The sequence below is a fragment of the Schistocerca nitens genome, chromosome 5, assembly GCF_023898315.1.
Source record: "Schistocerca nitens isolate TAMUIC-IGC-003100 chromosome 5, iqSchNite1.1, whole genome shotgun sequence".
In the NCBI taxonomy this organism is placed as follows: Eukaryota; Metazoa; Arthropoda; class Insecta; order Orthoptera; family Acrididae; genus Schistocerca; species Schistocerca nitens.
Window position 1 is genome coordinate 286,969,295 of NC_064618.1, and position 12,657 is coordinate 286,981,951.

The 12,657-nt window shown below is 39.8% G+C and overlaps 1 protein-coding gene across 1 annotated transcript; it reads left to right on the forward strand.

Annotated features, from left to right (window-relative positions):
• The first annotated feature begins 7,374 nt into the window (after nucleotides 1-7,374).
• Nucleotides 7,375-7,800, forward strand: LOC126260403 (uncharacterized). Its single transcript, XM_049957730.1, has 2 exons — nucleotides 7,375-7,416; nucleotides 7,516-7,800. Exons 1-2 carry the CDS (start codon nucleotides 7,375-7,377, stop codon nucleotides 7,798-7,800), a joined length of 327 nt encoding a protein of 108 aa, XP_049813687.1.
• The last annotated feature ends 4,857 nt before the right edge of the window (nucleotides 7,801-12,657 follow it).

Sequence of the window (12,657 nt, forward strand, 5' to 3'; positions counted from 1 at the left end):
ACAGAGTGAGTGACTTGCTAGAAGTCATATATGTACGTGGAAAGTGAGAATTTTATTCTGTATGGAGTTCAAATATACCACTGGTTAATGAAAAGTAATGTTTGCATATCTATTTATTTCACAAGTAGAGAGAGAGGCTTAAATATTCCGGTATCTAGCATCATTCTAAGGAGACGAAGTCAAGAGAGTTTTCCTGCAGCCAGCTAGCCAGCAAAGGAGATCAGCTGCGAATCTCAAGTAAGTCACCTCACATAAAAGAAGTGGGAAGTTTATATGTCTACTTCATGCTTTAAATCAGCACCAAAAATGTTAGAACATGGCGACCTGTGTGAAAGGACTCGAGAATATGGGAATTTTAAGTCAAAAACTAAAGAATAAGTTGTTACGTGTTGCACTAGCAACCAAACATAACACGATTAGGGATTTACTCTGAGACATTGGAATATGTTCAAGAATTCAAAGAAGCAAAATTTGAATGATGAAGACATGGAAAATTCACAACTATAAAACAGCATAGAAGATTTCAACACATTTGTCTAAGAAGGAATACACATAGAAAACTTCGACCAAGAAGATCCAGTGCGAGGAGTATACATCTCTCACACACATCGCGGGGTTACAGACACGGAAACCAACCTACATCCAATGCCACCAGCACCAGCTGGTGTTCACTGTTGCCTCTACATCAACTCACATACTGTTGAGTGACCTTTTATTTGTGTATTTATCATATTTAAAGTTAGGTTTAAATGATTAAGAGAGCTAAAGCATTTAAAAGTATGGAAAATTTACAAGTTGGAGAAACTCAAGACCCAGCTATGGCTATGAGAGTTAGCAAAGAAACACTTGACTGGGCTGAGTTGGTAAATTTAATCAAAGCTCAAAGTGCAACTCTAAGTAAAGAACTAGGCTTGGTAAATTCTCAAGTAAGTACCCAGAGTGAAGTTTTGAATGCTCAGAGGGAAACGCTAAGTGCCCAGAGTGAAACTCTAAATAGTCAAGTGACAAATCTAGGTTTGCTAAACGCTAAAGTCGACTCGTAAAGCAAAGAATTTAGTAATCCATGCCAAGACATGGGTGCTCTTAAGACTGAATTTGACGCATTAAATATTAGAGTAGAGAATTTAAAAATAGATTTAAAGAATGAATTGACTAATTCCTTGACCATTCATGTAAATCAAATGTTTACTGACCTTAGTCAGAAACAGAATGACAATTTCCAACATTTATCAAAAAGGTTAGAATTTTAACATTGAGGACAGATGAAATAATGTGGAATCCAAAATTAATGAAAATTTAGGATCTTCTGAAAATGCGTGCAATTCTAAGTTTAATGCTATAAAGCAGGGTTTGAATACTTTGAAAGAGACTGTAAATAATAATAATGAATTAATACTGATTATTCAGTTGCAAATTACAGGTGTCAGTACATGAGTAAATAATGTAGAAGGAAATTTCAAAGAGAAAATAACAAACTCTGATACCATAAATGTAAGTAGTTTGGAGGAACAATCTGAAGAAATTATAGATCGAAAAGTTACTGAGAGAATAACCTTCAGCAACATATCGCCTATTCTGTCTTCTGAACTTAGCAATACCAGGAAGCATATAGACAACTCGTGGAGAGAATTCAAGGTAATTCAGGATAAAGTAGAAAAAAGGGTAACGTCACCTAATGTGGTGTTAACTAGTGAAGCTGTGACTGATTTACAACTGGGGACTAATTCAGGGTTATCTAGACAATTCCCTAAATTTAAGCCAGATGGAGATGTACAGCTGATGCATTTCTTAAAAAGATTTAAACAAGCATTACCAAAAAATGGGAAGATTCTAAGAAAATTGAATTTGCTGTGGGGTACCTTCTAGGGGAAACCTCAGAATGGAGAATGGGAAATATTGAGAATTTTTGGTCTTGGGAGGACTTTAAAAAAAATTTAAAGAGCTAACTGGTCTCTCAGTGCCAAAGAAAAGTTGATATCAGACCTGTGGGACCCACAATATTACAATAATATTTGGGGTACTATGAGGAAATATCTCAATTGGCATTTAACACTAGCAAAGTATTTAGATATGCCAATGGAAGAAGAGGAATTGGTACGTATTTTAATTAGACGATTGCCCACCTATGCCAGAAAAGACATCTTATGTAGTAGTTGGAAAATGATAGATGAGTCGTTGTCTTTTATTGATGCACTCAATGAGATAAATAAGGATACCAAAGAAACTCTACACCAAGGTGAAAGTTCAAACTATACAAGAAATAGCGGGAATAACTTTAAAAAGCATGAGACAAATGTAGCGAAAGTACACCACTATAATCAGAAAAGTTGTAATGATAATTATCAAAAGAAACATCTACATTCAAATTTAAATCCAGTAACTCCTCAAGAATTTGTACCGAGCAACCTAAAAATATGTTATAACGTCAAGTTGAACACATATATTTCAAAACGACACAACACATCTAAATCACTGAGCAAGTTGACAAAGCAAGACATGTGAACACGGTAACATTCGAAAGAGCACTGAGTCGAAGTCCAGCAGCTGCTGGCTGGCTGGCCGTTTAGGTGGCGTGGCTCCTGCATGACTGGCAGACAGCGCCGCATGTAGACGACGCACGTTGTGGATGGAACGGAGTGCCCGGACATGCATAATGCCGTGACGAGCACAAAAATCCGCAAATTCGGAAGAGGCAAATTGTGGACCATTATCAGTAACAAGAGTAGAGGGAAGGCCTTCCAAAGAAAACATGCGTGCGAGAGCACTTGTGGTTGCCACGGTGGTAGGCGACGTGCAACGGACAATGAAAGGAAAGTTAGAGTAGGAGTCAATTACGAGGAGCCAATAAGTACCTAAAAAAGGTCCCACGAAGTCAGCATGAATGCGCTCCGAGGGCGTCTCAGGCGAAGGCCACGGTGACAAAGATGACGTCGGGGCAGCGGCCTGCGACGCCCAAGGGCCGCAGGCAGCGACCATGTGTGCTATTTCAGAATCGATGCCAGGCCAGTACACATGACGGCATGCCAGAGATTTTGTGTGTGAGACACCCCAGTGCCCTTGGTGAAGGAGGCGCAAGACCAAAGCACGCAAACACACAGGTACCACAACACGCGGCGAAGCATTGTTGGTGGAAAGGAGGATAACACCATCCCTAGCCGTGAGGTGGTAGCGCAAAGCATAGTAGTTCCGCAGTGGGTCAGAAGTCTTAGCGGACGGGTGATCTGGCCAACCCTTCTAAATACAGTGTAAAACCCGGGAGAGGGTAGGATCAGAACCCGTAGCAGCCGCCAGCCGGTCCCCGGTGATGGGGAATCCGTCCACAACCCGCTGTTTGGCAACATCCCTATCGAATGCCAGATCAGGACCCATGGGAAGTCGAGACAGTGCATCAGCATTTGCATGTTGAGCCGTCGGCCGTAAATGAATCTCATAATTGAAACGAGACAAGTAAAGAGCCCAACACTGGAGGCGGTGTGCAGCCTTGTCGGGAAGTGACGATGATGGATGAAACAAGGAAACAAGTGGTTTGTGATCTGTAACAAGATGAAATTTGGATCCATAGAGAAAAACACCAAACTTATTAAGAGCATAAGTAATGGTCAAAGCTTCTTTTTCAATTTGAGAATACTTTTGTTGGGGATCCGTGAGCATTTTGGAGGCTCAGAGCCATCAGAAAAACGGTGCGCAAGGACTGCACCAACCCTGTATTGAGAGGTGTCCATGGCAAGAACAAGATGTTGGCCAGGCCAATAAGTAGCCAGGCACGGTGCCTGTTTCAGCATAGTCTTCAATTTCTGGAAAGCCGCATCGCATGATGCGGACCAGTGAAAAGGCACGTTTTTATGCAACAGGTGATGCAACGGTTGAGCCACCGACGCAGCAGATGGTAAAAACTTGTGATAGTATGCAGTTCCTTAATAGATGTAGGGTGAGGAAGGGCATTGATCGCAGCGACAGTTTGCTGAAGTGGATGAATACCATCCCGAGAGAGTTGAAACCCCAAGTACGTGACAGATGCCTGAAAAAAATGTGATTTCTGAAGATTACACTTAAGACCGGCAGTCTGTAAGACATGAAAAAGTGTGCGGAGGTTCTGAAGATGTTCTTCAGTGGTGGAGCCAGTGACAACAATGTCGTTAATGTAATTTATACACCCAGGGACAGGGAGCAATAATTGTATAATTGTTCCAAGAATCGCTGAAAGAGAGTAGTGGCACTTGCAACCCCGAATGGCAATCGTTGGTATTGATAGAGGCCAAAAGGCGTGTTAAGGACCAGAAACTGCCGGGATGCAGCATCGAGAGGAAGTTGATGATAAGCTTCTGACAGGTCACTTTTAGAAAAATACTGGCCTCCCGCAAGTTTAGTGAACAATTCATCAGGTCGCGGCATAGGGAAAGTGTCGGTGAGGCATTGTGCATTTACAGTGGCTTTAAAATCGCCACAGAGATGAACATCACCATTGGGCTTAGCAACGACAACGACAGGAGAGGACCACTCACTGGAAGTGACAGGAAGCAAGACCCCTAAAGTAGTGAGATGATCCAGCTCCCGTTTTACCTGATCACAAAGGGCCACAGGAATGGGCCGAGCCCGAAAAAACTTAGGCCGAGCAGTGGGTTTGAGCATGATATGAGCTTCAAAGTCGTTTGCATGGCCTAATCCAGGAGAAAAAAGGGACGAAAATGTCGTTGACAAGGAATCCAATTGAGCATAAGGAATAACATCAGAGACGATATTGACAGAGTCATCTATGGAGAACCCAAAAACGTGAAAGGCATTAAAAAAACCAAAAAGATTCTCTGCGTTACTCTGGTCGACCACAAATATGGGAACAGTGCAAACGATGGATTTGTAAGATACTTCAGCATTAAATTGTCCCAAGAGAGAAATCTTCTGTTTATTGTACGTCCGTAATTGCCGAGTGACAGGTTGTAGGAGTGGAGAACCCAACTTAAGATACGTCTGAGAATTAATTATAGTGGCAGCAGAACCGGTATCCACCTGCATGCAAACATCCCGAACAAGGATTTGGACAGTGAGGAATAACTTCCCTGAAAGGGAAGAAGTGCAATTGACAGACAACACAGAAGCAGAATCAGCATCATGGTCATGAACACCATGTATGCGGTTGGATTTGCAAACAGCAGACACATGACCCTTCTTTTTGCAATTGTGACACACGGCCCAACGTTGGGGACAGTCCTCCCATGAATGTTTCTTAAAACACCGCGGACATGATGGAAGTTGCCAGCGGTTTTGCTGCAGTTTCTTAGAGGGTTGTTTACGGTTAGGCCGAGGCTGCGCGTGGGAGCGTACTGCGGCCACGTCGGCCCGCGGGGACGCACCGCACGCGTCGTCAACAGCACACAGAGGTTGTATTTCCCTGACATCACCCCACGCCTGTATTTGCACCCCAGTGGCACGAGAAATATCAAAAGACTGCGCGATGGATAGGACTTCATCTAGAGTCGGATTTGCCAACTGAAGGGCGCCGACCGGATAATAGCATCCCGTACCATGAAATCGGCATAGGATTCTTTGTGAACGTCAGTAACAAACTGACACTTTCGACTGAGGCCGTGAAGTTCAGCAGCCCAAGCGTGATAGGATTAATGCAGTTGTTTTTGACAATGATAAAAGGCAACCCGAGAGGCTACCACATGCGTATGCTTTTCAAAATAGACAGACAGAAGTGAGCACATTTCAGCAAAGGACAAAGACACAGGATCTTTCAAAGGAGCCAATTGCGACAACAACCAATACATTTGAGGTGAAATCCATGAAAGGAACAGAGACTTACATGTTTGTTCGTCCGTGACATGAAATGCCAAGAAATGCTGTCAAAGACGGTTTTCGTAATAAGACCAGTCTTCCGCCATCTCGTCGTAAGGAGGAAAAGGAGGTATAAACAATGACGAGAAATGCCCTGCATTTGATGCCGTGACAAAATCGTGAATCGCTGATGGTAGAAGCGTTTGCTGTTCAATGAGACCTTGCAATAGTTGCTCGACGTAGCCATGGAAACCTGTGGGTCAACGATGAAAAGGAAAAATCCACTACCTCATCGCCAATTGCTATAACATCAAGTTGAACACATATATTTCAAAATGACACAACACATATAAATCACTGAGCAAGTTGACAAAGCAAGACATGTAAACACGGTAACATTCGAATGAGCACTGAGTCCAAGTCTAGCAGCCGCTGGCTGGCTGGCCGCTTAGGTAGCATGGCTCCTGCATGACTGACAGACAGCGCCGCATGTAGAGGACGCGCATAATTGCACAGCAGCACTTTGAATGATCGGCAAGTCACAACAAAATACAAAATTGGAATGTAGCACCTCGCTACGGTAACCAACCCATAATTATTAGTAATGAGGAAATCGTTGTTCGACCTGGATCTATGGCCGGGACCCAGGTTGTGGTTATACATTAGGGGGCCTTGTTCCATATAAGTATGTTAATTTTACACACAAAATACCCGCAAAGGAATTGTTACTGCTTGAAGAACCAAGCATAGCCACTAATAACCCACAACCTATAATAGCAGGAACAGTGGAAAATTCCAAGGTTATCATATTTATAGATTCAGGGAGTGAGGTATCACTCATCTCAAAAACGTTCTTTATCTCGATACAGAATAAATAGCACTTACCACTGATGCCAGTGACTGGAGTATACATAGTTGGTATAACAGGAACAAAAAGTAAAAGCGTGAACTATGCAACTCAAGTGAATTGCTATATTGGAAATATATTATTTCATCATACATAGTCGGTATAACAGGAAGAAAAAGTAAACGTGTGAACTATGCAACTCAAGTGAATTGCAATATTGGAAATATATTATTTAGTCAAACACTATTAATAGTTGAGAATATTAATAGAGATGTATTGTTTGGTTTAGATTGGTTATTAGAGTTTAAAGTCATCTCAAACTCTGCAGAAAATCTTCTTTGTTTTGGCAGAGGGGACAATAGATGTTGGGGACAATTTATGACTCATAGTAACATTGGAAAACAAACAAATGAGTGACAGTGTCTGCGATTAACAGCTACAGCACGATTGTCACCAAAGATCAATAATGTAGATCAAGAAACACATAGAACTGACATACAAGACAAAATTTATGAATCCCTAATATTAACCGATCAACAAAGGCAAGATTTATATAAAATTTTAATGGAGTATGAAGTAGTGTTTTCCAACTGTCCGGGTAACATCAGTGACTATATCTGTAAGTTCAAAATCAAGGATGACACTCCAATATTTTGTAAACTGTATCCAATACCAGTGAATTTGAAGGAAGCAGTTAGGGACGAAATCAACAAAATGATTCATAATCATATTATAGAACAAAGTCGAGCGTAATGAATGATCCCCTGGTCATGGTAAAGAAAGCTACAGATGGGGTATGATTAGATTTAGATGCTCGTACATAGAATCAACATATAGAAACAGAGAGAGACCGACCGATTAATATTGATGGACTGTTATCCAAATTTGAAAAGGCAAGGTTCTTTAGCACAATGAATTTGTCTATGGGATATTGGCAAATAAAATTACATCCAGAATCCAAAAAGTATACAGCATTTTCGTTTGATAAGAAATCATATCATTTCCATATATTGCCATTCGAACTTAATATCTCTGTGTCTGTACTTATACATGCATTAGATGACTCACTAAGGAGAGATTTTAAAGGATTTGATAATATACAAAGACAATATCCTAACAATATCAGCTACTTGGGAGGAATATTGTCTAACCTTGCGCAAGACTATGAAAAAATTTAGAGAGAAAGGTATTATGGTGAAGCTGTCTAAATCATTTTTTGCGCACCAAGAACTTAAGTTCTTAGATCATATTATAGGATTACAGGGAATCAGACTGCACCCAGAACACATCAAAGCTATCAAAGAATGCCCGCACACCAGGGATGAAAGACAATTAAATGATTTATAGTTATGGCCGTGTACTATAGACGGTATGTGTGAGGGCAGAATTTTATGTTTGTTAAAAAAGGGACTACCGTGGACTTGGGATCAAGGTGCGTTTGAAAACATTGAAAGAGCACTTGTTGAATCACCCTTATTACACCATCCAGTTATGGGCAAACCATTTAAATTGTCAACAGATGCATATGATTATGGGGTTGCTGCCGAGCTGTTCCAAGGAGAATGGGATCCTAATAATGTAGAACACAGAACCATACCTTATGCTAGCCATAGTATAAATAAGCAGGAACTAAATTACACAGCTACCGAAAAGGAACAACTGGTGATTGTATGGAGTATTCAAAAATTTCAAACACTAGTTTGAGGATCAGAAATCCATGTTTATACAGATCATCAAGCTTCATCCTTTCTGATGAGTAGGCGATTATTACAAAGTAGGTTAATGCGATGGATGCTTTTTCTACAGGAATATGATATTAAGATATGATATGTTAAAGGTTCCAAAAGTATTGTACCTGAAGCTTTTTCTAGGCTACCCATAGGGTTGGAAGAATTGAAACGTACAGAAGGACCTGGCATTATTTTTGCCATTAATTTTATGTCAGCAGAATATCCGAACATCAGAGTAAAGGGAATGGCTCAAAGAATAACAAAAAAAATCCATCAAGATCCCTATTTCACAAACATATTTCCTATGTGTATCCAGAACTCATTACATCCTAATCAATTAGGAAAATGGAAAATTACAGATCATAACTTGTTTTGGAGAGACAGCGTAACCTCACAGTGTTGGCACTTATGCATTCCCAAGGTAATAGAATATGAACTTGTGTAGTATGTTCATACAGGATATGGATACTTCAGAATCAAAATGTGTAGAAGAAGCTAGGGCATAGAATAGCATCTTTGATTAGAACATCAGAAATTTGTCAGAAAGAAAAGAGAATAATTCTCATGTGAAACACAAAATGTATCCTATTATTCCTAAGTCATTACATGACCTCACAGCAGCAGACTTTTTGGACCAATTCCACAAGGAAATGGAGGAGTATCATATATTTTGGTTATCATAGAATGCTGGTCAATATATGTTAAACTATATCCTATTAAAAAAAGCAAATATGCAAACGGTTGTACACTGTTTACAACAATACTTCCTAGGATATCAAATTCTTCTCGGGTTTCCAGCTAGATCAAACTGTCATCTGTGCACAATATTTCACAGTCCACCTGGCCATCATTATCAGGTGAGAAAAGCTACGCTACTCTTGCTGATAACTGATTCCACTCGCAAATGACTGCACCTTTATATGCATCAGAAGTACAACAGCGCATGCGCTAGATACAGTGCGCAGACACTCAATCATTCCTGCTGCATGGTAACATGGAATAGACTCTTTGCACCGGTTATTGGACCATTTTAATTGTCTTCATCCGAACATCAAATTCACGTTGGAAATTGAAAAGGAGGGAAAGTTACTTTTTTGGAGGTACTAGTTTATAGAAAAGAAGACGGAACTCTTGGACACAGGATTTACATAAAACTGACTCATACTGACAGGTATTTACATGCTACAAGCTGCCATCCACCTTTTCAACATGCAGAAGTCCTTCGGACCTTGGTTAAACGAGCATATGCTGCCTAGGATGCTGAAAATTTACCACAGGAGCTGCAACATCTTAAGGAAGGGTTCAATAATAATGGCTATATGGACTGACAAATTCAATGTGTTTTTGTGTTTGGACCTCTACCTGACCCTTCTGAAGACAGCTTTAAGTCTGTGGCTTTTGTTCCGTATGCTGGGAATGTGTCTGCCAAGATAGGTAGACTTTTAAAGAAATATAAGATCAGATGTGTTTTTCATCCACCAGCTAAGATTCGAGCACTTTCTGGATCTGTCAAAGATGATTTAGGTTTTAGGAAGTCTGGCATCTACAAAATACCTTGTGAGTGTGGGAAAATTTACATTGGGCAAACTATTTGTACCACCAACGACAGGTGTATTGAACATCATTGCCACACACCATTATTACAACCAGAAAAATCTGCTGTGGCTGAGCATTGCCTCACAGTGGGACACAGGACACATGCTATATAATGAGACACAAGTTGCAAATGCTTCGCGCTATTGGGATTGTGTTCTAAAAGAATCTGTTGAAATCAGACTAGCAGATAATATCATTAATCATGATAATGGATAAGTGCTATTAAAATGTGGAATCCTGTTTTATCAGACATGAAGAAGCAACAACATCTGAACTGGCCGGCTATGAATAATTATTTGTAATGATTCATTGTTTTTGACAGTATTCATCACTGGAGGCGCTGCAACTCTTTTTGGTACCAGGGGGCAGCAGGAATGATTGAGTGCATGCACTCTGTATCTAGCGCACATGCTGTTGTACTTCCGATGCACATAAAGGTGTACTCATTTGCGAGTGGAATCAGTTATCGGCGAGAGCAGCGTAGCTTTTCTCACCTGATGATGGGTTTCAGCGGTCCACCAGGTGGACTGCTGAAATATTGTGCTCAGATGACAATTTGATACAGCTGGAAACCTGACAAGAATTTGAAATACTAATATGCCGGGAAAGTCTACATAGTCAGTACTTCCTAGAAGTAGGTAAACCAAAACTGTTTCTTATGGATAAAGGACGACAATTTGTGAGTAACAAATTTAGAGAATTCCTAGCATGGGACAGTACTCAACAATTGTTAATAACCAATTATAACCAGTCATCAAACCCATGTGAATGAGTAATGAAGGAAATTGTAAAACTATGTCATACTTACTACAACAAAAAACATACTTTGTGGGCAACAAAAATTAAAGACTTTACACTTATCCTAAGTAAGTTACCCCATTTATTGACTGGATTGACGCCTGTAAAAGTTATAGGAAAACCTTTTACAAGAGACCCTCTAATTAAATGTTTAAATTGGCCTAAACAACTGAGTGTAAATTACGAAGTGAATCAGGAAATAGTTTCTAAGAATTTAGTTGAAGAAGCACAACAAAGAGTAAGTAAGCATAACGAAAAAGCTGTAGAACCTCAGTACCAAATCAATGACCTGGTCCTTATAAAATCAACATCTTCAAAGCTCATCTCTGAAGAAAGAGACCCAGAAGTTTTTCCAAAAATATGAGGGACCATAATACTGGGTACAAATGGTGATCCATCCTAAGACATTTTTTAAGTAGATCCCACAACTGGATCAGAGAAGGGGAAATACCATATAAAAGATGTAAAATTGTATATCCCCCAGGGACATTAACATTCTGAGTTAACGAGCAAAGTGACGACCTTCAGATCCCAAGTTGTTTTTGATGTTTTTTCCAAATAGTTTCTTGCACAGAATTCCTTTAAAATCTTCAACTATTCTGCCATCTATCCCCAAAGGGACATTAACATTCTGAGTTTATGCTTGGAGAGATGACCGTCGGATCCTGAGTTCGTTTTCAGTGTTTTTTCCAAATAGTTTCTTGCACCGAATTCCTTTAAAGTCTTAAACTGTTCTGTCAGCTGTCCTTTAAAATCTACAATTATCCTGGAGTCTTATTGCTTAGGAAACTGAATACGACTATAAAACAGAGAACAAATTAAGAAATCACCAAAAAGAAGTGATATCTAGACAAAATAAACTGAATAGATTATTATATTTATGGATAATATAACATGATGTGACTAGTCAAACAACTCTGATACTAAACTGTATAGCTTTCCTATTTTTTATAGAGTATTTTATACCTTTTATGACATGTGATATAGATGGGAGGGTTTGTATTAATTTTGAAAGAGGTGGGTACTGTAGATAAAAAGCATGATTTACACGAACAGATAAATCATGACTGACACAAAACACACAGCACACCTTTCAAACAACACTCACAAACGAGTGTGCCTGATTCTTCATCACTTGCCATTTCCATAGGGTTGCTAGGATTTCCTTTGGGGACCTCAACAATGAAGGTTGTACAAGTCCGTTCTGTAGGAGATGATTTAACACCAAACCTCCTGCGGCGTCTCACTCCAGTACCTGAGAGGTAGGGACCCTGGGGAAGGGGGGTGGGAAGGGCTTCCTGTCTTTGGGGCTATCTTCTTTCTCTTCTTTGATCCTAGCAACCACATATACTTTTTCCTTTCTTACTTCTCATCTTGAGGACCTGTCTATCTTTTACCTCTTTCCATATTCATAAACTTCTATCACTGAAGTCCTTCCTTATTTCTGTGGTTCCCAATAACCTACATCTTATCTTGAGATAAGAAGGTTGAAGAATCAGACTACACAAACACACATCCGCATACGTAACTATACACTAAGACATAAATATACAATTACAGACTAGAAAGCCTGTCACGATGTGCGAACCACCAAGTGTTGTAGGGGAAAATGTGGGTACATCTAGAAATATGCACATGTATATAGGGAGCTATGATGGTTCTACAATGAATATACATAAGAAAAGGTGTATATAAACTAAGAAAGAGGCATGAGCAAAGAGAGAAAACAAAAGCAGGAGAGAACGTTAATCATGATGATCAACAAGAAAAGTCGGTATAATAAATAGTCAAATGAATTGAAGGATAGTGGGACGTGAATAGTATATGTTGCCATAGTGTCTATTGAAAGTATAGAAGTTGATAAGTAGATGAGGACTCTAGGAGTAAATGATGTATTAAAGAATAAATGTG

Coding starts and splice junctions, on each gene's coding strand:
- LOC126260403 (XM_049957730.1), top strand. CDS start 7,375: ATGAATGATCCCCTGGTCATGGTAAAGAAAGCTACAGATGGG. Junction 7,417..7,515: donor TAAAGAAAGCTACAGATGGG/GTATGATTAGAT, acceptor AAATTTGAAAAG/GCAAGGTTCTTTAGCACAAT.